A 26,717-nucleotide genomic window follows, 5' to 3' on the forward strand; every position below is an offset into this window, starting at 1 on the left:
TGGCTGGGCTGAAGGTGGTTGTGGTAAAATATAACTAACATAAAATTCACCATTTTAGCTATTTTTAAGTGTACAGTTCTGTGGCATCAAGTACACTGCTCAGCAACCATCTACCGAAATTTTTCATCGTAAGCTGACACTTCTGTTGAAGGAGTTTAAACAGGGCTGTAAAGTGTTCCAGTCGAAGTTACAGTTGATGCGAGGTGTCTGGAGTGGACGAGAGGGATCTGCTAGGATAGTCGAGGCAGAAAAGGGTCTCCGAGCCGCCAGGATGTCACCAGAGAGTCTGGCCTTGAAGCCAGTTTGTTCGGAGAACCTCGTCAGCCCTCACTTAACCTCCATCCTCCCATGTTGTGCAATCTCATTCCAGATCATCAGGCGCTGCATTTGAGGTTGCTAGAGGGGTGTCGCTGTGGGCCGACAGACTGATGGAAACCATAGAAAGACACAGCTTTAAGTACAACCCGAGGTTGTGGTCTGAGGACTTGAGGGTGGGCAGCCTGACCTGGATCAACACCAAAGATGTCACAGTTACAGATTACACACACGGTGGTAGTTGAAGTTCCTCGAGATGACCGAGTCACCAGAAAAGAGTAAATAGCAATAATGCAGACAGCAGCTGGGTATATTCTAGATGAGCTCAGTCCAATAGAAACATAAAGTGAGCTACACATGCAATTTTAAAATTTCTAGTAGCCACATAAGAAGTGGGGGAAACAAGTTAAATTAATTTTAGTAATATATTTTATTTTACTATATCCAAAATATGATTTAAACATTATTCGTGCCTGGCCGGTATAGCTTAGTGGTTAAGTGTCAGTGTATGAATCAGGAGGTCACGATTCGATTCCCGGGCAGGGCACATGCCTGGGTTATGGGCTCGGTCCCCAGTGGAGGACGTGCAGGAGGCAGCTGATCAATGATTCATTCTCATCATTGATGTTTCTATCTCTCTCTCCCTCTCCCTTCCTCTCTGAAATCAATAAAAATAGATTTCAATAATAATAAACATTTTATTTTAACATTTTTCACACTAAGCCTTTCAAAATTCCAGAACATATTTTACGCATATGTAGTACATCTCATTTTGAACTGCCCACATAGCATGTTATAGCCGTGTGGCTCGTGGCCACATCTTGTGTACTATAAAGAACCTGTAAGCCCTGGCCGAGTGCCTGGGTTTCAGGTTCAATCCCCAGCCCTAGTTGGGGTGCATGTGTGAGGCAACTAATGGATGTGTCTCTCTCACATCAATTTCACCTCCCACACATCCCCGCCCCCGTGTGTGTGTGTGTGTGTGTGTGTGTGTCCATCCGTGTCCATGTCCATCCGTGTCCCTCCCTCCCACTCTCTAAAAATCAATGGAAAAATACCCTTGGGTGAGGATTAACAACAACAAAAAAAGGCCCTGGCAGTTAGTAAGCTCTATAGATGGGTGCTATTATCCCCCAAATAGTCATTCTTCCACAATGTTAGATGGTGTGTCAGTGCTCCATTTTAAAGTCATTCTTGCTTTGGAAACTGCATAATTTCTGATGAGCATTGAACAAGTTTTCACAGGCAAAGAAAGATGTTAAGTTGTAACTTTGTGAGAATACTCTCTAATCGATGTCTTTGGGTAATCAATCTCTTGTTTGCTGCAACATTGAGGCTGCTTAACCACCACAGAAATAGTGTAATTAATAATGAAAGGATTTAGGATTATAATTAAAATTAGGAAAAATTTGAAATAATGATTTTATCAACATTTAATTACTAGTGCTATAATTAAACGACCCTCTTTCTGAAATATTTTATCAGTCCTACTGCGTGTGGGGCGACTACCTAGTCTAACTTTTTTCCATTGCTATATTCTAACACACTGGATTGTCTTCAGGGTTTCACCTTCTAATATTATTTGTATTTAGAGTAGAAAAGCATAAAAATAAAACCAAAACAGAAGAAGATCACTGTCTCGCAAGTGGAAGACATTTAAAAGGAAGTCCTTTGTCATCATCCAGAGCAGCAGTCGCCAAGCTTTCGGACCCCGTGGACTGCAGTGGTCCACGGCGGCCGCTGCTCTAGAGTGGAGTGTGGCTGGAACCAAGCACGTTGTGGTGTGGCGATTGCATGGCACGGAAGAAAGCAGTGCCTAATTGGGCGGAGCATCTGGTCAGGGCTGTTTTCATCTGTCATTGGTTGGCAGCCCCACCCTGTGCCCAGTGTACGCACAATGAAGTGGATTCCCTACTTAGAACACAAGCTGCCCGCCCCTGGCTCCCATTCACAACCTCCCCGCCCTCCATGGAGAACTCCTGTAGTCTCGGCCTACGGCCGCTTCCTCTGGGAAGTCTTTCCGGACGCAGGCAGCCTTCCGCAGCCTTCCTTGGGCTCGCATGGCGCTCTGCAGCTTCCCACTGCGGTTCCCTGGTGTCTCTGCCTCAGCTCCTGGTTCAGGGAGGGCAGGGAGGGGCCTGTCCTGTTGGCTGTGTGCGTGCCAAGCCTGCCCAGGGCCAGGATGGGCTCAGTAACACTTTCCTAAACAAATGGAGTGATTTTGTAAATGTGTCCAACTTATGTTATGCACAAGGTAAAGCTTTGCCTTACACTGTGGCTTTTGGCCTCTTGTGCCTGTTACACTGCAGTATCTTGCCATAAAACAAACCCAAGAACCCAGTTTAGAATCTTATGTGGTTATTTGTCTCTAGAATTGAACAAATCCTCAAATATCATTGTTAACAGAGAAAGCTTATGGTCCAATTGGTTTCTGATAGGAGTCCTTTTGAAAGATTGATAGTTATTAGATACGAAGGCTTATATGGGGTAACTGAGAGGGAAAATGGGATATTTTTACAGTAGTAATAGTAGCTGCTCATGCTTTTGGTAGTAAAGTCAAAATAACTAAGTTCCATGACTAAATTTAATGGAAAAATGAACTTTTGTGTTTGTCAACTTTTTTTTTTTAATATGTTTTTATTTCAGAGATGAAGGGAGAGAGAGAGAAACATCATGATGAGGGAGAATGGTTGATCAGCTGCCTCCTGCACACCCCACACCGGGGATTGAGCCCGTAACGCATGTGCCTTGACCGGGAATTGAACCGTGACCTCCTGGTTCATAAGTTGACGCTCAACCACACTGGCCTGGCTGTCAGCTGTTTTTGTTATACGGAAGCTATTATTAAAGTTTCTTCATGGGATGCTTTATGGCTAATGATACAAAAGAACCTGTTTCTGGCAGGTTTAGCTAATATTCAGAGAAGCCTGGGGCTAGAGAGTATTGAGGTGAACATTCTGTACCAACATGGAATCAGGCAGGAAAGACTGTAGACTCAGGGTTCTCAGTTTTTTGGAGGCTCAAATAGACATTTAGGTCTTGGCAAAATCTCGCTGCCTTCATATCCCGCTTCTCCCCACATACCACCTAACATACCTATGTTTAAGTGGCTTACACTTTCGTTTTGAAATTTTCAGTTTCTTGGGTATTGAAGCCTTATTTGTTGGTCAGAACCATTCCTTACTCTCTATTCCTGCAGAGCGAGGAGGGGCCGCACCAATAATGAGGAGCCTTCCTAGTGCTAACTTCTCAGCTGGGGCGCAGGGGCTGGTAGGGCCTCCGCGCCTAAGCGCTGCTTTAGGGAAGCTCTTGGGCGTCCGGTGGGCTCCAGGCTCGAGTTACGTGTGAATTCTGAAATGAGAGAAGCCAGGTGACCCAGGCCTGGAGGGGGAGCAGTTCTCGGCAGGGGGTTGGAGCTGTATTTACAACAGATGTGTTTGTGCCCCCTCTATATGCATCATGGAGATGCCAATGGCATGGTAGGGAAGATCACTGCAGTCAGAAAAGGTGGCAGTCAGCAGGTATTTACACAACAAATATCTGTTAACTTTTATAATGGGCCAACACAGTGCTAGGCACCGGAGACTTAAAGACCCGAATCCCCCGTCTTCCAGGGGTTTGTAGTCTAGTTGATGGAAACGTGCAAAATAGGGACAGTGTAGGACAGGAGTGTGGGAACGCAGACTCGGGTGGCCCTATTCCAACCCCGGCCCTGCGGCTTCCTGGCTGGGTGGCCTTAGGCAAGGTACCGGACCGTGGGGGCTGACCTCCTCATCTGTAAGGGAAAGTGACAATGCCTGCCTCTAAGCGAACTATGGCGGGGCCACATAGGGAAGTAATCGATAGCCTGAAGGAAGAATGAAGCAGAACTGTGTGTCCTCATGGGAAAATGCCCAAAAGATAGTGTTAGCTGGAAAAAACACTCTACTGCATGTGGTCTCACTGTAAGAAGAGTTAGTGGTGCAGAAACAGATCTGAAAGGATAGATACCAGGTGTTTGAAGTGTGGATCATTAGGGGGACTTTTTAATTTCCTCTATTATTAGACTCTTTTAAAAAATTTTTTTTGATTGATCTGAGAGAGAAACATTGGTTTTGTTGTTCCACTTATGCACTCATTGGTTGCTTCTTGTATGTGCTCTGACCGGAGACTGAGCCTGCAATCTTGGCAGATCAGGACGACACTAACCAACTGAGCTACCCGGCAAGGGCTTAGATTCTTTGGAAAAAATAATGTACGTTTATTAATTTTCCACCCCCAAAATGATAAAGGTAATAGTTTTAAAAAGCAAAAAGCCCTCCGCCCAGGACTGAACAATGCGGCGAAGGGAGACTGTTACCGTTGTTGCTGGACACGCAGCTGGTAGGAAGGAAGACGGCTGGACTAAACCCTGCATGGGTGAGTTCTGCAGTTTGACTTTCCAAGGTCAGTTGATTCCTCGCGTGTAGGATCTCGGTTGTCTGGTGGGGCCCGGATCTGGGGGTTGAGTCCTTATGCCCCATGGACTTTCCCTGGCCTTGGGGGAAAGAGACAAGACGTACACACGGGTCAGGTGTGCCAAGCGCACACGCACACCCCTCCATCCCTCTCCTCATTCTCTCTTGAGAATAAAAACACTGGCTACCTCCCCTGGAGGGAGGGCGAGTGGCCTGTCACGTTGTGACGCCGGGACTGGCAGGGCAAGGCGGCGGCGTAGGCTTTCAGTCATTCCTGGGCTTAGGTTTGGACCTCGAGCGAGGACGAGCCTCTTGGCCCAGCCTCACCGGTAAGATGAGGATGGTGCCCCTCCCTCTTTCACTCACATGTCATACCTGTTCTTCTCCTGTTCCTGTTGGTAAAGGGTTGGAGAAGGATTTTTTTGAGGTTGTATCGATGGGTCATCCTATAAGGCTTGCCTTTCTGCCTGTGAAGTAGATGGAATGAATCTTCATGAAGAAAAGAGAAAACTGCCAAAACCGGTTTGGCTCATGGATAGAGCGTCAGCCTGCGGACTGAAAGGTCCCAGGTTCGATTCCGGTCAAGGGCACATTCCCCAGTAGGGGTTGTGCAAGAGGCAGCTGATCGATGTTTCTCTCTCATCGATGTTTCTAACTCTCTATCCCTCTCTCTTCCTCTCTGTAAAAAAAATCAATAAAATATATTAAAAAAGAAAACTATTTGGGGGGGTTTTGTTTCCTCTTTAGATCTGATTTTTAAACTATTTGCTGCTTTGCGGTACTCTCTCTGGAGAGTGTTTTCTTGTGGGTGAAACAATGTAGTTTTCCGGGGCGTGCTTTACAGGGGGTGCCATTCTTGCAGGTGTGCAGGGACGTCTTGATCTCGCCTGTTGTCCTGGGAGTTGGTCAGAGAGGCCATGTTTGTTCTTAACTATATGGTCACCTCAACTGCTGTCTCCCGCCGGCAGGCCTTGGGCTGATTTGCTGTGAACAAAATGGTGTGGCTTAGCTTACATTTCCCAGAGTCCCACCGATATGCACGGAGCCCTCTTATCATATGTTCAGTGCGTGTGACTGGTCTGCTTTACGATCCGTTCCGTTTATCATTTGCTCTTGATTGCGTGTCCCTGTGTCAGTTTGTTTCATGGTTCTCTTGCTACTTCATTTTAGTTCGTTTCTAGAATATTAAAAGTCCTGGGGTTTCCCCCTAACCTTCTCAGGGCCCCAAATTGTTGTCAGGAACTTAAATAAATAAGAGAGAAAGGAAATTAGATTTGAGAGCATGTTGCTTGTCAGACTTCTTGCTAGACATTTTACAGACCTTCTCATTTAATATTAAGTAAACAGTGTAACGAAATAAACTGCTGGGAGGGAGGCAGCCTGCCCCGCTGAGAATCGAAAGACCTGATTTCAGTCTTTGTTTTGTTACTAATAAGATTTGTTAACCTTGACAGATTATTTCCTTCTCTGGGCTTCTGCTTCCTCGTCTGTAAAATGGGGAAAGGGGTGGTTAGATGAGGTTCCTTCTGGCGCTAAGATTTGACAGCTGCTCTTTGTGATAGCCTTAATGTGAAACTCTCAACATATCTCTTATAATTGAATTGAATACTTACAAAGGATTAAAAGGCTTAATCTACTCTTAAGACTTAAGAAGCTTACATTTGCTCTAAAATAACTCAAATTACCCAAAAATATTTTTTATCTTTTCTTTCCCCCCCAAACAACTTCAGTGACTACTGGGGGGAAATCGATGCACCTATATGCTGTGTTCTCAAATTTGATGATTTTAATAGGACTAGTGTGAGCGTTACCTTAGGGAACACAGTACTTTATTTTTGTGTTAAAATGCAGGTCATTGTGAGAACTTCCTGAGTGCTGAGCCAACAATAACATGTTCAGTGTTTTTGAGACCAGCGGGGAAAGGAAACCTTTGGGCACTGCAGCAAGACAGAAAGCCCGAGGGAAAGATGATCTGCCCGTCCCAGTCCCATTTTCTCTCCTCTGCGGTGGAAACAGCCAGGGCTTTCAGCTCCGCACCCACGGGCTGCCTCGTGCTTGCGAGGCTCCCGGCCCGGTGGATGGAGGAGAGGAGGGGCTCCACGGCGGGCAGCCCCGCTTCCCAGGCTCCTGTGGAACTGGGGGAGCAGGTGTGCTGCTGACCTTTACTCCCTACCCGCCCCCTGTGGTTTGGTTTTCATTTTGTGCAGGCAGAGGGCTGGTCAAGGCCTGGGAGGCAGTGTGGTGTGCTGGCCGTGTTCACATCTGAATTCAGCTACCCAGTAACTGGTGCCTCCATTTTTATGCCTCAGGTTTCTCATTTGTAAATGCTAATGATTTTAGTACTTAAATTCATCGTGGTTGCAAGTGGCAGGAACCAAGTCTTACTTCTAACGTCTGACAGAGGATCTGTCGGAAGGACACGGGAGGGAAAGCTGAACAACTGAATCTCCGGTGGAGCAGGCCCGGGGCAGCTGGGGGGGGGGGGCGGGGGGGCTGGCAGCGGGCTGGCAGGCCTCCTCTCGTCACAGCCTCTGTCTCACAGCCCGCACGCCCTCCATCAGCCGGTCTCGTCAGAACCTCCACAACCTGCCCCGCTTCCATTCTGCACGACCTCCAGGAGCCTCCCTGCCTCCTGGGTGCTTCTCCTGGACTAGCCCCCTCGAGTCTCCCTGTTTCTGGCCTTCCCCTCAGCCTGCTCGCCCCAGAGCAGCCAGAGTGAGCCCAGGAGTCCTTGTGCTAAAGCATGCACTTCCCAGCTTAGAACCCCAAGGCTTTCCGGCTCCCTCTGAGCAAAAGCCCAATTGGAAGTTTACCTCTGGACTCCTGTTGTTCCGCCCTTGATCTCTGCTCCAGCCGAGCTGACTCCTATCGGTTCTGCATCTTACCAGGCATTCCTTCTGCCTCAGTGTTCCTCCCTCAAGCTGCCTGCCGGCTCCCTGTCCCCTCCTTCAGCCAGGCCTTTTCCAACCGCCTTATTCAAAGTTAAAAGTGTCCTGTCCCATGTCCTTTGCCTGCTTTGTTTCTCTCCGTCACCACCCATCAGACTGTTTGTTCCCCCTACTTACTTTGTCCCTCTCCCCAGACTAATCAAAGCAAAACTCCACGAGGGCCAGAGCCCTGCCTGCCTCGTCAGGGCTGCCTCTCTGGTGCAGGCACAGAGCAGGCGCTCAGCAAATACTTGCAGAATGAACATTTTTTTGTCAAGTACCTCCCTGCATTGCGTCGGCAGTGTCAGGAGGGATGGGCATGTAAAATAAGCATGACGCCTGGGAACTTGCCCAAGTGTGAGTCCCAAAGAGGAAGGGAGAGTCTGGAAGCCACCCAGTCGGGGTCCCTGGGTTGCTGTGAAGACTCAGCTGGTGTAGGGTTGTCTAGTGGGTGCGAAGAAAATGCTCTTTCTTCCTTTCAGAAACACATGCAGTCATTCTCCAAAGTGGAGGTTATCACTTGGAAAGGTAAAAAATTATGGTCATGTAATAATAGGAAAACGCATGCAGCTAATGTTTTAATAAGTAATGGAATATGTAGTTCTCTCTTCAGAAGGAATGGTGTTGAAGCTTTGCAAATTGTACACAAGCTTTTATAAAAAGGCTCTCTGGCATCTGAGCAGACAAACCTCAGGACCCAGGCCAGGTTAAAAAAAATAAAAGTCAAGTTCATAAGAGTTGGAAGGCATAGTTTTCATTTTAGCTTTTCTTTAGTAGGATTTCTTTTTTTTCTCTGAGTCAGTCTCGGCTGTTAAGTGCATTCATCTTTGAATTTTATAATGAATCTTTTCTAATTTACTCTTTTATGTTCATACTTACAATATTTTACTTTTCAAAGGTACATGTACATTAGATGTATAAAATGGGTTCTTCCATTATAAAAAATTATTTGACTTTATGTTCCTATCTGAAACTTTTGGATAAAGATGGTTCTTATAGTTTCATATATAAGGTTGAAGAACTTGAATAACTGGGTCGTTTTTTTGCTTGTTTGCTTTTGTTTTAAGTGATCATGAATTTAAGCACTGTTTTGTTCCTGAGCTATTGGAGTAGAAATTTAAGCTTTGGAGCCAGACACCTTTGGGTCAGACACTCTGGCACTTCTTAGTCATGTGACCTTGGGCAGTCCTTCAGCCTGTCCGCAGGATCATCCTAGCACGCACGGCCTGTTGGGAGAGTTCAGTGATACAGTGTGGGTAAACAAGGGCCTGTCCACCACCACACTGAGCGCTGAAGTAATAGCTGTTTTTATAGTTAATAAGTTGTAAAGGCCGTTGATGCTAAGTACCTATCTATAATAATAGAGGGATAGTATGCAAATCAACCGAATGGCCTACCAGCAGAAGACGGTCCTGACGACCATTCTATGACACGCACTGGCACTGGCCAGCCAAGGTGGGTGCGATGCGATTGGGTGGGGGGCAGGGGGCCGCCATCGCCCCACGATTGCCCCACAGAGGGAGGCCCAGGCCATGGGCCAGGGGGGCAATTAATCGGGGGGCTCTGGGGAACAGGGGGTGTGGCGGCGGTGTGGGCAGGAGGTGGGGCCGCAAAGCCGGGCCGCGAAGCCAGAGAAAGGAAGACCAAACCTTGCATGAATTTCGTGCATCGGGCCTCTGGTTTGTTACAAACTCCATTCCGATTTTAGACATTTAAAATATGTCAGTGCTAGTAGAATATGAAAAAAAGAAAAATGTGTAGGTCTGTAAGTACCTTACCTCCAACAACCAATTTCCCTAAGCATAAAATATGAGCGAGCCACTTATTGTGAAAACTTACTTAAAAGCTTTGAGGTTTTACTTTTCAAAGTTGCTAACAGAGCTTAGGTAAGTCTTTTTTATAATAGGTTCTGTAGGGAGATTAGTAAATTAGTGTTTAGTTTTCTTTTTCATAATGACTTTTAGATCCTGCTTACAGTTGTCATTGAACAATGCTAACACTGAACACTTTCTTCCTCCGAACTCGCCTCATTAGGTGGAACGTGATCCGCTCTGTGTCTGCTGTCACAGTGGTGGTCTGTCTTGTTTTGCTAGTATGTCTTATCATGGCTCATGTCATTAGGGCTGCATTGAGATTCCACAGGGCCTAAGGGACATCTATTTAAGTATTGTTCCTTTGTAAATGGCACAGGTAATCTCCAGGCACTCTCAGACTTTTTGTTTTCTACACTTCAGTTTTGCTCAGTTTTCTAAAGATGAGAGACATTTTGGAAATGGTAACTCAGAGCATTATAAGCAAATTCAAAGTAGCATCTGGTTTTCCAGAGCTGATTCAAATCTGGAAAAAAAAGGACAGAGTCATTTGTAAAAAGATAGGGGCTCTATTGGACTTTTCCTTTATAAATTGCATTCTCATTTAAAAAAATATATTTTTTAATGATTAATTTTTTTTTTTTTTTCCGAGAGAGAGAGAGAGAGAGACAGAGAGAGAGAGAGAGAGAGAGATGGATTTTGTTGTTCCACTTAGCTGTGCATTAATTGGTTGATTCTTACATGTGCCCTGACCGGGAATGGAACCTCTGTCCTTGGCGTATCGTGATGACACTCTACCCAGCGGTCGCCAACCTTCCGGATCTCACGGACCACCAGTGCTTCGCAGACCACCGGTTGGCGACCGCTGCTCTAACCAGCTGAGCTACCTGGCCAGGCTGCATTCTGATTCTGGGTCAGACAAGTAGTATTTACTGTGGTGGATCTATAGACATGATTACATGAAGGCAGTGATTTTTTAACTGATGAGCTTCAGAAATTTTAAAACATGCAATACCTGGCTCTCCCTCCCTGGAGCACATCCAAGCCTTTCCCCTCCTCTTCGCCCTCCTCCCCCAGGCCAGTCACCTTGACCTTCCTCACTCCCAAGCTCCTAAGGCCCTTCCTTTACCTCCATAACTTGTTTCCTAAGCCCATTTCTTCTGCAAATTACTTTTTCCTCCTCTGTGATTTCCCAAATAAATGTTCTCTTACTAAAAACAAAAATAAAAAAACATGCAATACCCGACCTCCTTTCCCTTAGATTGTCAAACAGAAAATGACAACGGCCAACACAATAGTGAATCAAAATGATACCCTTTTTTGGGTCAGAATCCAAAAATATATTTTTTGGTGTGCCGCAGGATTTTAGTAATTAGTGTGTGTGCCATGAGATGAAAAAGGTTGAAAATTGCTGCATTAAGGTGTTTTTTCAGGGACATAATTTTGCTAATTATCTGTGTTGTTTTAAGCCTTGTTTCTTGCAGGGAAAAGGATTAGTATTAGTACTCAACTTTGGGTATTAATAGACATAATAAAACAAGATTTGTACAGCTATAAATGTTTATTACTTGAGGAAAGAAAAATGTATGTTTTAAAAACATATCTACGCCTAGGTACATACCCAAGAGAACTAAAGAAGAAACTATATGTTTATTTAAAATAAGCTATATGTTTATTTATATGTTCATACCCAGAAGAAACTATATGTTTATTTAAAGTTGTTTTTATTGGGAAAAATACTTTACTGATTATATAGGTTGAATAATTAGCATAGCTAGATTTTTTTTAAAACAACAACTTTAGCCCTCGCCAGTTTAACTCAGTGGATAGAGTGTTTGCCTGCAGGCCAAAGGGTCCCAGATTCGATTTTGGTCAAGGGCACGTGTCTTGGTTGCAGGCTCCTCCCATATCAATGTTTCACTCTGTCTTTCCCTCTCTCCTCTACTCTCCCTAAAAATCAATGGAGAAATATCTTCGGGTGAGGATTCACAAAAAAAAAAAAATAAAACAACTTTATTGGTCTATGATTCAGCCTCTGGAAAGAACTAATCTTTCTTTCTCTATGAGTTTGCCTTGTCTCAGCATCTCATGTAGATGGATTTACACAATGTGTGACCTTTCGTATCTAGCTTCTTTCACTTAGCATAATGGTTTAAGGGTTCATTCATGTTGTAGCATTTACTTCATTCCTTTTTATGAGAAGTAATATTTCATTGTATAGGTAGACATAACACATATCATTGTATAGATAGATATAGATGAATTATCCATCAGTTTGTGTTATTTCCACTTTTGGGCTATTATGAATAATGTCCCTATAAACATTTGTGTTCAGGTTTTTGTGTAGATGTTTTAGTTCTCTTGGGTATGTACCTAGGCGTAGATAAGTTTTTTAAATACATATAGGAATATGTGATCTTGAATTTTACAAAGAAATATGTAGAAAGAGGAAGTCTTATTTTGAGAATTATTGGTACACCTAAGTTAAATTTTTTAAAGGTCAAGAAAATTTAATTATAGATCATTTATATAGTTTTAATGAGCTAACCTTTGTGGTTGATTATTTAGAAGAATGCATGATTCTTTGTTCTGGTGCCCTTGTATAATGATTAATGTTGTATTTCAGAGAGTTTCAACATAAAAACTAGGTAAAACAATTTGTTGAGAGGTTATTAAATAATGGGGAGTATATTGCAAGTAGGAAAGTATTTATTGAAACTTTTGCTATCTTTCCTTTTTTTATTTTGAAACAGTTTGAAGTAGTGGTTCAGCTCATAGCTTTGAGTCAGACCAAATACGGCTCACATTTATTATGGCTCAGTGACTTGGAGAAGTTATATAACTTGTCCTTCTTGCCCTGATCTGCCAAACGAAGGGTGGTACCTGTCTCATAGAGTTGGTGTGAATTGAGAAGTGCGACGTAGACATCACAGTCCCTAATAATGTTCACCGATAAATGTGGTGGGAGTGCCTTCCCCCAAGCATGATTCCTCAGTTAGTCCTGGTGGGTTTCTTAAGGCCCTGAGAGCAGTAGTTTTCAAACTGCTTGGGGAAACCTTTACCGAGTGACTCAGTCATACACATAGCCACACACACATCCCTGTGCATGGATAAACAGGATGGGCAAAAATAGGCTCACAGTTGTGAGTATGCAGAACAAAGTTTATTCTTGTATTATTAATTATTATATGATTTATTTGTATCATAACTGTAGACCTACTTTTGCCCACCCTTGTACAGAGTCAGACTTTCAGGAGAGAACTTTTGCCATGTGTGATGGACTATTTTATTTTTACTTTAAATTAATAGACTATTTTTTAGAGCAGTTTTAGGTTTATACAAAAATTGAGTCTTGACCATTTACCCTATTATTAACATCTTGAAATAGTGTGGTACATTTGTTGCAGTTGATAAGCTAATGTTGATACATCTATATATATATATAAAAGCCCAGTGACTGAATGGCGGAACGACCAGAAGGACTGGTCGACCAGTTGCTATGACGTGCACTGAACCACCAGGGGGCAGATGCTCAACGCAGGAGCTGCCTTCTGGTGGTCAGTGTGCTCCCACAGTGGGAGTGCCGCTCGGCTGACCGGGATGAGCTGCGCTCCCACAGCAGGCAATCCCTGCAGGCCATGTCCCCCACCAGTGCACGAATCCATGCACCAGGCCTCTAGTCTATATACATAAAAGGCTAATATGCAAAGTGTCCCCTTGGGAGTTTGACTGGGAGACCAGGAGTTTGATTGCTTGCTATGGCATACGCTGACCACCAGGAATGACATGCGCTGACCACCAGCAGCTGGCTGCCAGGGAAGGGAGGCCCCAGCCGGCAGCCGGAAGGCCCCAATTGGCCATGATTACCAGCCAGGCCTAGGGACCCTACCTGTGCACGAATTTCGTGCACCGAGCCTCTAGTTATTAATAACTAAAGTCCATAGTTTACAAGGGGGTTCACTCTTTGTGTTGTATAGTTCTGTGGGTTATGACATAAGTATGATGTCATTTATCCACCATTCTAACATCATAGAGAGTAGTTTCACTGTCTGAAAGTCCCCTGTGCTCCACTTATACACCCCTACTCTAGCCTCTGGCTACCACTGATCTTTTTGTCTCCGTTGTTTGCCCTTCCCAGAATGTCATATTGTTGGAATTCAGAATGGTTTCTTTCACTTAGCAATATGTGCTTAAATTTCTTCCATGTCTGTCTGTTACTTGATAGCTCATTTCTTTTTATCACTGAACTAGAGGCCCAGTGCACAACATTCATGCAAGGGCTCGGTCCTTGCAGCCCTGGCTTTGTCCAGAAGGTCTTCTGGATGTCCAGTCTAATTAGCATATTATGCTTTTATTATCCTATCTAATAAAAGGGTAATATGCAAATTAATCCTCACTCCATCACAAAGATGGAGGCTCCCATAGCCACAAGATGGCGGCGTTCAGTCCTCTCATCCCCACCAGAGTGCCCCAGTCCCGGGAGGAGGTGGGCAGCGGCTGCTGAGAGCGGGCGTCAGTGGCCTGACGGAATGCTTGCTTTGTCGCTGCAGTGACGAGGCAAGCGTTCCGCGCCCGGCCGCAGGTGGGCCTCTGGGCCGCAGAGAGCTTGTTTTATATTATTCTCTTCTGTTCCATTAAAAAACAAAACTAGTCCTAAAGCACCTCATTTTATAGCCCACCGGCAGGTCACAACCTACGGTTTGAAACTCAGTGTTTGTTCTGCTTCCATGATGTTCAGGTGGACAATGTTGGCAAAGCAGCCATCATTCCAGGCGGTGATTCCCAACATTGATGAGCAGGGGTGTCAGAGTTGATAATGCTCTTTTTTTGTTCTAGAAGGTTCTTTAAGTTTCAGTGAATAGAGTAAAACCTGATCAACTATATCACCTCCACACCCAGTAGTAAGGACGCATCTAGGCGATAAGGAAAGCTTCATGAATTTTGCATTTCTACAAGGTTAGACAGGTTTCCTGGAAATGCATATGCCGTGAGGTGCTGAAGGGAGTTAGTAAGTAAGGCGGAGGGAAGCCAGGGTGTGTGTGTGTGTTCCCAGGAATAGCGTATAGTCGGATTTCATTGATTCAGATTGGTGAGGGGAATTTTGCATGGTGGACTTTTTTATTTATTGACACTATTACAGATGCCCCCCCCCCATCTTAAGATGTTAGATTATTAAAAAATAAAAGCAGCGACTTGAAATAAACAGAATTGATGTGGAGATTGAGGATCTAGTTTTAATGAGCATTTAACTTTGAGCAGATGCTACTCAAATATTTAACTGTCTCTGTCCTCACAGACGAGAACGTGCTCATGTAGACGAAGTCCACTGTTCTCCAAGGGCCACTTCTGCTTCTTTGCCAAAATAACAGATTCCAGCTATGGGAACTGAGCTTACCATGATCTTACCTGCACCTCTCTTTTCTTCAGAGGTCATTCTTTTCCCCAGAAATGTACGGGGGGGGGGGGGGGGGGGGTCCTCAACCAATACCCTGCAGCGCCGCCTTGTGGAAAGAGGGAAGGCTTTAGCAGGCATGTCCATGACATGTGGGCGCGAGTGAATCCTGCCAAATATCACAGAGGTGCCTGCCGGCACCTGATGTTTGCGCGAACATTTTTTTTGATGATGCAAAGATAGGGTTATTGTCCACACTCCAATGAAGGAAAGAGCCTCTGTCGAATGGAGAAGATGAAGGTTCTAAGCAGCTGATTTGGGATCTACTACAATGGGAGGACTTGCCTTGTAGGTCTGTTACCTAGCGCCTCGGCAGGCTTTTCCAAGGCGTCTCCCTCCTCCCGGGCCTGATTTTCTAATCGCTTACGGGACCCTCGCTGGATTTGCGGGCGGTCTGTGCTCTCCGCCTGAACCTCCCCAGGAAGCATTCGGGGTCACATTCTTTGTTGGCAGAGGCTGTGTCTTCAGGTCTGGCAGGAGCTTGGTTAACTGGCCTTCCATCCGGAGCAGCCTAGAGCTTGTACACGGCTCCCCCGTTACCTGTCTCAGGCCTCAGACATCGGAGGCAGAGTCCACTCCCACGATTTCTTAGATACGTAAGGAATTGCTTTCCATCTTCCCTCTTCACCTCAGCTTGGTCTTCAAAGAATTCGGCAAAAAGAGGTTGTACTGAGTCGTCAGAGGAATTACAGGCCACAGATCAAGGAGCCGCCCTGACGTGCGGCTGACGGTGCCACGGGGGTAACAGCAACACGGCGCCCTGCGGAGAGCGGCGGGTCGTCCTCCATCTCAGCCGGGGAGAGAGCCAGGATAGACGGTGCTGTGCTGGCACTCACATTTTAAGGTGTTTTCTCCTTCTCTCCGGTGTGGACAAGAGGGTACAATGTCAGGCATCTTTTGCTCTTGAGACCTTGAAGAGGAGAAGACAGCCACCTACCCTTCAGGTCTCAACCTGTTGTGAAAAGGAACTCGCCCTCTAACTGGGGAGCTGAGGGGGTGCCTGCTGTGTGCCAGGCCCCGCTCCGGGCTCCAGGGATGCAGCAGTGAACTCCTGAGGCTCAGGCTCTCCGAGAGCGGATGTTAGGTGGGAGGAGGCGGGGTGAACACATACATACCATAGGTGAGGTGGTGGTGAGTGCTGAGAGGGAAGACAGAGGGGAGGGAGAGGACAGGGAGGGTGGAATGGTGCCGTTGGACAGATTGGCTAGGGCATGCTTCCCCATGAGGTGCCGCTGGGCAGAGGCGGAAGCAGACCTGTGGGCCTTCGGCAGCTGCGGGAAGGGCGGTCTCGGCAGAGGCCGGTGAACGTGCCCGCGTGCGTGGGGTAGGGGTGAAGGGAGGTGCGGTCAGAGGCGTGCACCTGCGGCGCAGCTCCTGTGGGGCCTTGTAGCCAGGACCTGAGACCTGGGAGTTTACTCTTAGAGAGCGGGGCACCACGGGAGGGTTGGGAGGGAAGGGCACCGAAGGGCGCTCTTGCCGCCGCGCAGTCGGAGGTGAGGTGGCGGGGGTCGGGGAGGAGCCGTGGGAACGAGCTGCCAGGTCTGTGAGCCTTGACCTGAGGGTGCCGGTACTGCCGTGGGCTGTGGGTAGGAGGACCGCCCGGGGGGCCTGTTTGTGCGCCTGGCTCTGGCGGGTGCTGTTCGCAATGAGAGGCGGTCGGGAGTGGGGAGAGGCGCCAGGCCAGGCTCAGGCGTGGCTTCCTCACAGCCCAGGTCGCGGAGTCTCAGCTGGTGGGCAGCGCTGCATGTTCAGGCCGGACGGAGCTTAGCGCTGATCTCAGGTGGGGCAGGTGGCCCACAGGAACGCTGAAGGGCTTTGGATGTCCCCCTATTCCCACCCCAACTGATCCTTTCTGTGGCTTTTATGTGCTGTTTCCTCACAAGCTACCAAGTAAGTTTGACAAGTCACTAAAATTTGCTTTAGCGTTTATTATCTTATTTCTCCTTGTTTGTCACCCCTGCGTTCCTTTTCCATTGGAAAGCGGAAGCAGGGGGGGATCGCTGAGCTGAGGGGTCTGATGCTGGCCCTGAGCGAGGGCTTGTCCCAAAGGGCGCCCGACCCGGGTCTGCTGAGCTCCTGGTGAGAGGGAGGGTTAGACACAGGGGGACAAGGAAGCGGCTCCCGGCAGCAGAGCAAGGACAGAGCCGAGTCTCCTCTTTCCTTTCAGTCTTCACCCGAAGGTGGTGTCCCATGGGTCTCCAGAGAGAGTCTAAGGGAGGGAGAAGGGGAATGAGGGAGGGAAGAGCGAGCGAGAGAGGAACATCAACGCGAGAGAGACACATCTATCGGTTGCCTCCTGCCTGGGCCCCTACGGGGCTGGAGGTCCTGCAACCGAGTATGTGCCCTTGGCCGGAAATCGAACCCAAAACCACTGAGAAAAACTTGCCAGGGCTCCTTTTTATTTGTTTGAATTTTTATTGAATTTATTGGGGGGAACATTCATTAATAAAACTCTGTAGGTTTCACGTGTACAATTCTGTAATACATTGTCTGCATATTGTGTGTTCATTGAGTTTCTGATTTCAGGCTTTTTTGTGCCATGCCAGTAGAGTTTCTTTTATTTCCTCTTCTGGAAGTTTACTTTTTAAAAACAGCTTTATTGGAGTATAATTTATAAACCTAAAATTCAGCCATTTTAAGTAAACAATTCAGTGATCTTTACTAAATTTACAGAGTTGTACAACCATCCCCACAATCTAATTTTAGAACATTTCTGTCACCCCAAAAGAGAAATTTGGGGCCTCTTTGCAGTCACTCCCCTAACTTCTGTCTCTATGGACTTGCCTAATAGGGACATTTCATGTAAATAGAATCATTATAACACGTGGCCTTTTTTGTCTGGTCTCTTTCACCTAGCATCATGTAGCCTGTGGTAGTACTTTGTTCTTTTTTATTATGGTTGGATAACATTCCATCGTATGATTACCACATTTTATTCATTCATCAGTTGATGGACATTTGGGATGTTCCACCTTTTGGCTACTATGAATAATGCTGCCAGTAACATTTACATAGACTTTGTATGAATGGATAGTTTTATTCTCTTGGGTAGGTAACTAGGAGTGAAATTGCTGGGTTAAATGGTAAATCTATGTTTAACATTTTAAAACTGCTGAATGGTTTTTAAAAATGGCTATAACATTTTATATTTCCACCACCAATATACAAGAATTTGTTTTTCCACATCCTCATCAACACTTGTTATTGTCTGTCTTTTTTATTAATATGATGTATGACATGTAACATTGTGTCATTGTATAATTAACATACAGCATTGTGAAACATTGGATGATTTGTTGCATGTCTGTATTGCAGATAGTTCCTATTTTTTTTTTAATGGTTTCTACATCCTTTTTTGTATTGATCTCAGAGAGGAAGGGAGAAGGAGAGAGATAGAAACATCAGTGATGAGAGAGAATCATGGATCAGCTGCCTCCTGCAAGCCCCCTACTGGGGATAGAGCCCACAACCTGGGCATGTGCCCTGACCCAGAATCGAACTGTGACCTCCTGGTTCATAGGTCAGTGCTTAATCACTGAGCCATGCGGCGGTGCCAGGTTTGTAAACATTTTAAAGGTTCTATGTAGATTATTGAAATGAGTTATTGATTCCAATTGATTTTCTTTCACAGTCAAACATTCTTGAAAGTAAGGATAAGGTGACCTCCTAAGTTACTTGATGTAGTTCTCAGTTGTCTGCCTGCTAGCCTGTCTCCCTCTTTTTCTGAGCACCACATGTGTGCAGCATCTTACTCAAGCACTGAATTAGAGAACACGTGTCCTGCCCTCATGACATTACAGTCATTCTGGGTTTATCAGGCCCTTTTTTAAAAAATATATTTTTATTGATTTCAGAGAGGAAGGGAGGAGGAGAAAGAGAGAAACATCAATGACAGAGAGTCAATGATTGGCTGCCTCCTGCACGCCCCCTACTGGGGATTGAGCCTGCAACCTGGGCATGTGCCCTTGACCGGAATCCCTTCAGTCTGCAGGCCAACGCTCTATCCACTGAGCCAAACCAGCTAGGGCAGGCCTTTTTTAAAAAAATAAAAATATGTGCATATTGGGACATGCTTTGTTGATTCCAAGACGAGGTCACAACTCACTCCTGTGAGTCACAGACACTGTTCCAGTAGAGGATATAATCATGAGAACCACTGATAATTTAGTGTAAGAATGTTGTGCTAAAAATAGCCGCTGTCTGTTACAGGAGAGCAGAAGGAGACTCTGTCTCAGACTGGGTCAGGACGGGTGGACTGGGTTAGGATGGATAGACTGGGTTAGGACGGGTAGACTAGGTCAGGACGGGTGGACTGGGTCAGGACGGGTAGACTGAGTCAGGATGGATGGACTGGGTCAGGACGGGTGGACTGGGTTAGGACAGGTGAACTGAGTCAGGATGGATGGACTGGGTCAGGATGGAGGGACTGGGTCAGGACGGGTGGACTGGGTCAGGACGGAGGGACTGGGTCAGGACGGGTGGACTGGGTCAGGACGGGTAGACTGGGTTAGGACAGGTGAACTGGGTCAGGATGGATGGACTGGGTCAGGATGGAGGGACTGGGTCAGGATGGATGGACTGGGTCAGGACGGGTAGACTGGGTTAGGACAGGTGAACTGGGTCAGGATGGAGGGACTGGGTCAGGACGGTGGACTGGGTCAGGACGGGTAGACTGGGTTAGGACAGGTGAACTGGGTCAGGATGGATGGACTGGGTCAGGATGGAGGGACTGGGTCAGGACGGGTGGACTGGGTCAGGACGGGTGGACTGGGTCGGGATGGATGGACTGGGTCGGGATGGGTGGACTGGGTCAGGACGGGTGGACTGGGTCAGGATGGATGGACTGGGTCAGGACGGGTGGACTGGGTCAGGATGGGTGGACTGGGTCAGGATGGATGGACTGGGTCAGGACGGGTGGACTGGGTCAGGACGGGTGGACTGGGTCGGGATGGAGGGACTGGGTCGGGACGGGTGGACTGGGTCAGGACGGGTGGACTGGGTCAGGATGGATGGACTGGGTCAGGACGGGTGGACTGGGTCAGGATGGATGGACTGGGTCAGGACGGGTGGACTGGGTCAGGATGGATGGACTGGGTCAGGACGGGTGGACTGGGTCGGGATGGGTGGACTGGGTCGGGATGGAGGGACTGGGTCGGGATGGAGGGACTGGGTCGGGACGGGTGGACTGGGTCGGGACGGGTGGACTGGGTCGGGACGGGTGGACTGGGTCAGGACGGAGGGACTGGGTCGGGACGGGTGGACTGGGTCAGGACGGGTGGACTGGGTCAGGACGGGTGGACTGGGTCAGGACGGGTGGACTGGGTCGGGACGGGTGGACTGGGTCGGGACGGGTGGACTGGGTCGGGACGGGTGGACTGTGTCGGGATGGGCAAACGAGGTCAGGAAGCACGTCTGAAAGGTGGGCATTGGGGGTGGTGGAGGAGGAGGAGCAGGGGCAGGACAAGGAATAGTTGAGGAAAGATATATATCTTGTCATCAAATACTTGTTACAGCACATTGTATAAATCTGTGTTTTTCTAACTGCATTTAACCAAATCTTTTATTTTCAACACATTAATCTTTTAGGAAGGTTAAACATTAACTTTTTTTCCTGTAGTTGTTTTCTTTTGTTCACTTAATCCTTAACCCTATTGGGTTCCATCTCTATTTTATATGTCCTCTTAAGAAAGGAGAAAACACGACTCATTAAGTTGTGACATGCTGTCAATTGTAAGATCCATTGTGATTTCTAAGATGTTACAGTGTGAACAGAACACCGTGCTCCTAGAGTCGATGCTCTGACATCTGTGTGGAGGTTCTTCAGTGTTTGTAAGCTAAGGCAATCGCGCTCTAGTAACAGTAGCAGTCACACGCCTTTTCAGCTTTAATTTTAGATGCTGCTTTAGGGAAATATGTGCCGTCAGGTCAATGCAACTTCATTATCTTGAAAGCTTTTTAATCTGTCATGATTATAATGAAATTAGCTTTGGTTGAATAATAAAGATTGGGGGAAATGAATTTTGCTAAGATTAGGAAATACAGCGTTTTCTAAAGACTATAAAGTAGAATTAAAAAGTCGTTTTAGTGATCTTTGTATAAGTTTCCTGGGTGTCCTTAACTTTTAAAAATCTGTGTTCAGCCTCCCAACTCTGCCACTCCACCTCTTTCCCCCTCCCCCGTCATGTTGAACTTACGAGCTGAAAAGTGCCCCAGAATAGTGTCCTGCGTCATTCATTCTGACAGCAAGTTCGTAAAGAACTCTGCCTTTCAGAGTAAGCGCAGGCCGCGCCTTTCTGAGTGTTCAAGGGGCTGCTGAGTGCTGTGGTGGGGAGTGAGCATGTGAGGCCTGGATCTGGCCAGAGCCCCGTCTTCCAGAAGCAAATGATGGTGTAACGCTCACTGGCTTCTACACGGAGAACAGCCCGTGGGCAGGCTGAGGAGAGCGGTGCTCTGCTGGTGAGTAGGGAGCGGTAGGAATAGCACTCGGGGAAGTGTTAGGAATATCTTACTAACTTGAAATATTTTAAAATAGATTTTTATTGATTTCAGAGAGGAAGGGATAGGCAGGGAGATAGAAACATCAATGATGAGATGCCTCCTGCATGCTGCCTTCTGGGGATCGAGCCCGCAACATGGGCATGTGCCCTTGATAGGAATTGAACCCCAGACCCTTCGGTCCACAGGCTGATGCTCTATCCACTGAGCCACACCGGCTCGGGGCTAACTTGAAATTTTGATATATAAAGCATGTTTTGGGAAAAGACATCATTAGATCTTGGAGAGCTGGGCTCTGAAATCACATAGGAAGATCTTTACCATTAGAAGTGAAAAGTAAATGTGTGTAAAGAGGCTAAACATATGCTCCAGCTGTTCTGGTGAAACTTAGAGCATTAGGCCCTTTCAGTCTGGACCTGTTTGCACCGGATCCAGGAATTACCTATTTTATCCCCAATTCTATAGATTCCAACTCATTTATTTCAATATTCAAGAGCCCTCGGTTGTTTTTTGTTGTTGTTAACCCTACCTGAGGATATTTTTTCCATTGATTTCTAGAGAGAGTGGAAGGGAGGGGGGGGCGGAGAGAGAGAGAAAGAGAGAGAAACATTGATGTGAGAGGACACATCAATTGGTTGCCCCCCTCACGTGCACTGACCAGGGCCAGAGTTGAACCTGCAACCCAGGCACATGCCCTTGACCGGGAATCAAACCTGTGATTCTTTGGTGCATGGGCTGATGCTCTCACCACTGAACACACTGGCCAGGGCCCCCATTTTTTTGTTTTTTGTGTGTGTGCTTTTAAATATATAGATATATGATTCTCTTACGGGTTAATGAGCAGAAGTAACTTAAATTCCTTATAAGATAGAAATGTGTTCATAATATCCAAGAAGAACAGAAGGAAAACTGCTTGTTTATTACACAGACTGGCTGCTGTACCTTCGATTCCTGCAGTATTTCCTCAGTCCCATGGCATGGCGCAGGTGTTATGTTTGTGCGCCTTTCGTGGAGACGACCAGACGTGAAAGTGCCCCCTCCGTGTTAGGTACTGATGAGGCCGTGGTAAATGGAAGATTCCCAGGTGGACGGGCGGAGGGGTGTTAGCTGTGATGTAACAAAGATACCTGTGAAGAGTTCCCGGATCACAAAGGAGGGACCGCGAGTCCTCCCTGGTGAGAGTAGGTGGCGAAGGGAGGTTTTGCAAAGGTGGTAGCATATGAGCTGCTTTGAAGGTTGACTAGGAGTGTACAGGCAAACAGAGAGAATGTGACTGGCGTTGAGGGAGCAAGGTCAAGGTTCGCTGTGGGAAGGCACTGGGACGAGAGGGCTGAGAGGAAGGGACTTGGCAGATATCCTGTAGGCTAGGCCTTCCCAGACGGTCTTCCGTGGAGTCCAAGCCCGCTAAGAGTCTCGGGGGGAAGAGACTCTGAACAGAGCAGCCTTAGAATCTAAGCCCCGAAAGAGACACCTGGTTCATGGTGATGTTCCAGAAGCCAGCCTGGCCTGGGGCTGCTGTTAGTGCTGAGAGCTCTGCCAGGGAGCGGCTTCGCCTGGTTAGAGCAGGAGCTGAAGGGGGCAGGTGGGAGTGGGCAGGTTGGTGGTGAGGAGACCAGTTCGTAACTATATCCATTTTGGTTACATAAAATTTGACCGTTGAAAGATGTTTAATCGCAAAACTTAGAAATTTAGGGCTCTTCTAAGAAAAAAGAATTTTAAGATGAGAATTTGGGAACAAATGCCGATTTTATTTATTTTGATCAAAGATTAAACAAATGTTTATAATGCTGTCTGATAAAAGAAAATCTTTTATTTAAATTATACTTCAAGAGTAATGTTCTTTTTTAAAAAAAATTCTCTTCCGACATGATCTCTTCAGATCTTAAATCAAAGTGGTAGGATTTTTTGTTTTTAATTCTTAGCTGAGGATATTTTCCCATTGATTTTTAGAGAGAGTGGAAGAGAGGGAAAGACAGAGAGAAACATCCATGTGAGAGAAACACATCTATTGGTTGCCTCCTGCACGTGGCCCAGGCTGGAAGGAGCCAGCAACCAAGGACATGCCCTTGACCAGAATCCAACCTGTGAACCCTTCAGTCCGAAGGCTGACACTATCCACGGAGCCAAACCAGCTAGGGCAGTGGTCGGCAAACTCATTTGTCACCAGAGCCAAATATCAACAGTACAACGATTGAAATTTCTTTTGAGAGCCAAAATTTTTTTAAACTTAAACTTCTTCTGCCCTAGCTGGTTTGGCTCAGTGGATAGAGCATCGGCCTGCGGACTGAAGGGTCCCAGGTTCAATTCCGGCCAAGGGCACATGCCTGGGTTTCGGGCTCGATCCCCAGTAGGGGCGTTCGGAAGGCAGCCGATCAATGATTCTCATCATTAATGTCTCTATCTCTCTATCCCTCTTCCTTCCTCTCTAAAATCAATAAAAAAATATTAAAAAACAAAACAAAAAAACTTAAACTTCTTCTAACACCACTTCAAAATAGACTCGCCCAGGCCATGGTATTTTGTGGAAGAGCCACACTCAAAGGGCCAAAGAGCCGCATGTGGCTCAAGAGCCGCAGTTTGCAGACCACGGGACTAGGGCAAAGTGGTAGGATTTTTTAAAGATAAAAAAATGCTAGAAAGTTTTAATTTTTTCAAATATATTGTAATGTATTTTTATATTTAAGGGCACTTGCATTTCCTTTACTCTGATACATTAATATCTCAACCAATTTTTAAAAATAAATTGGATTTTTGGTCTTTTTGTTATAATTTAGGAGCCCTTTATATATTCTGTTTATAATATGAGTTGCAAATATTTCCCCCCAGTTTGTCTTTTTTGCTTTGTGAAAGATTCTTATATTTAATTACTTGGATATATCATTTTCGAAATGGTGTCTGTTTTTTGAGTCATGGTTGGAAAGGGCTTATGTACTCCAAGGTTATAAAAAGGAATTTGCCCCATTTATTCTAGAACTTTCATATCTTTATGATTTACATTTAAATGTTTGATCAGTTAGGAACTGGTGCTGGTTTGTGATGTGCAGGGTGAGTCCAGGCAGATATTTAGTAGCTCGTACGCCATTCATTGTGTAGTCGTGTCCCTCCGCGACTGAGAACGCCGCCTTCATCACCCACCATCTCCTGTGTCTGGACTCGCCGTCTGCTAGTGCCGTGTTGTTCTGACACTGGAGGATGTCTGGCAGTGCTAGTTGCCTTCTAATGCTCTTTTGGAACTTTTCTGCTGTTTGTACATTTTAATTTTTCTACATGAACTTTAGAATCTGTTGATGTATTTCCAAAAACTGATCTTGTAGGCATTTTGGTGGGTGAGGGTGGGGTGGGGGTGGGAGGGGGTGTAGAGATGGGTGGAGTGGCTGTGGGGAGGTGGGGAGTTGCTTTCAATTTACAGATTAATCTCTTTATGATAATGACTCTAAGTTGTAGCTTTGACTTAATCTTTTCTCTTACAGATGATATTAACCGTGTTCTTGAGCAACAATGAACAGATTTTGACAGAAGTTCCTATAACACCAGAAACAACATGTCGAGATGTTGTGGAGTTTTGCAAGGAACCCGGAGAAGGCAGTTGCCACTTGGCTGAAGTGTGGAGGGGAAATGGTATGTGTGAGGCTCTGAGATTGCTAGGGACCTCAGACTCGATGTTCATCAGATGCACAGTGTTGTTTCTGGTTTTCTGCTTTCTGTGGTAACAAGGAATTGGGTGATTAAAATAAAAGTAGTATTGTATTACATGGGGATGGGGTCTCAAATGCTGTTCATACAAAGGTGTTCTGTGACTTGACCCTTGCTACAGACATCCATAAATATTTATGAAAGTGAGACGAGTAAATACTGGTACCACGGTTAAGGATCTTGTCCGATAGTGGGCAGTGTAGGTAATATGATTGCTGGATACAGGAAGTTCTGCCAAATAATTTGGACTCTCAGAGGAGGGATTGAATTTAGATCAGGATATTCTAAGCGGGGGAGCAATGCGAAGGATGGAGGAGAGAAATGTGTGTGCTCCTGAGACTGCTGAGAGAAGGCAGGCAGCAGGGTAGAGACTAGACTAGCTCACCAGCCTGGCAGAGGGCAGCCTTTACCAGTCTGCGCAGGAGGTGACCGCTGGGTGGTCTGTGTTGGAAAGTAGGAGTGTGAGCAGCTGGGACATTTTGATTCAGGATGATAATGAGATGAGCATCCAAATGGAATAGTTTAAAGGGCACCTAGAGATAATCAGTGAAATCGTCCGTGGTTGTTGTTTTTTTTCCCCACATTTTTTAAATTCGGGTATAGTTGACAACATTATTAGTTTCAAATGTACAACATGATACAGTATTTGCATATATTGCAAAACGGTCACCACCTACGTCTACTTAACATCTTTCACCATACACAGTTATGGAATATTTCTGGGGAGATGAGAACTTTTAAGATCTACTCTCTTAAAAAAAAAAAAAAAAGATCTACTCTCTTAGCAACTTTCAAATATGCAATAAAAATTATTGAACACTTCATGAATCAGCATGTTATCTTTGCACAAGGACCATGCTAATCTTCTCTGTATTGTTCCAATTTCAGCATACGTGCTGCTGAAGTTAGCACTCTTTTTATTTTTGTTATAGTTGACATACAATATTATATTAGTTTTAAGTGTATGACACAGTGATAAGACACTTTATAAAGTGACCAGCATAAGTCTAGTACCCACCTGCACCATACATAGTTATTACAGGGTTGTTGACTCTATTCCCTGTGCTGTACTTGACATCGCTGTGGCTAATTTTATAATGGGCAATTTGTTCTTCTTAATGCCCTTCACCTTTTTCACCTAGCCCCTCAGTCCCCACCCCCAATCTGGCAACCATCAGTTTATCTTCTGTATCTCTGAGCTTGTTTCTGTTTTGTTTTTTCATTTATTTTGTTTTTTAGATTCTACATATAAGTAAAATCATGTGGTATTTGTCTTTCTCTGTCTGACTTATTCACTTAGCATAATGTTCTCTAGGTCAGTGGTCGGCAAACTCATTAGTCAACAGAGCCAAATATCAACAGTACAACGATTGAACTTTCTTTTGAGAGCCAAATTTTTTAAACTTCTTCTAACGCCACTTCTTCAAAATAGACTCGCCCAGGCCGTGGTATTTTGTGGAAGAGCCACACTCAAGGGGCCAAAGAGCTGCATGTGGCTCTCGAGCTGCAGTTTGCCGACCACGGCTCTAGGTACATCCATATTGTCACAAGTGGTTGGATTTCTTTCTTTCTTTATTGCTGAGTAATA

At 45.8% G+C, this 26,717-nt stretch overlaps 1 protein-coding gene, 1 long non-coding RNA gene and 1 other non-coding gene across 4 annotated transcripts in view; 1 reads left to right on the forward strand and 2 right to left on the reverse strand.

The window, feature by feature from the left end:
- PPP1R13B (protein phosphatase 1 regulatory subunit 13B) overlaps nt 1-26,717 on the forward strand; it is a 77,992-nt gene that overhangs the window by 11,003 nt on the left and 40,272 nt on the right. Inside the window, exons 1-2 of one of the 2 annotated variants that reach the window (XM_054715699.1) lie at nt 22,651-22,734; nt 24,907-25,054. In XM_054715699.1, the coding sequence (XP_054571674.1) occupies nt 24,907-25,054 (148 nt within the window). In that variant the 5' untranslated portion in view covers nt 22,651-22,734. Of the gene's footprint in view, nt 1-22,650; nt 22,735-24,906; nt 25,055-26,717 lie in introns of those variants that run through there. The other variant, XM_054715698.1, reaches the window with a different exon arrangement.
- Nucleotides 4,505-5,198, reverse strand: LOC129149087 (uncharacterized). The gene is made up of 3 exons (XR_008556025.1): nt 5,127-5,198; nt 4,655-4,831; nt 4,505-4,533 (listed from the first exon to the last, which is right to left on the reverse strand). It is a non-coding gene; the product is annotated as an uncharacterized LOC129149087 (long non-coding RNA).
- Nucleotides 25,935-26,041, reverse strand: LOC114228806 (U6 spliceosomal RNA). The gene has a single exon (XR_003614927.2). It is a non-coding gene; the product is annotated as a U6 spliceosomal RNA (small nuclear RNA).

This window comes from Eptesicus fuscus, chromosome 5 (genome assembly GCF_027574615.1).
Source record: "Eptesicus fuscus isolate TK198812 chromosome 5, DD_ASM_mEF_20220401, whole genome shotgun sequence".
In the NCBI taxonomy this organism is placed as follows: Eukaryota; Metazoa; Chordata; class Mammalia; order Chiroptera; family Vespertilionidae; genus Eptesicus; species Eptesicus fuscus.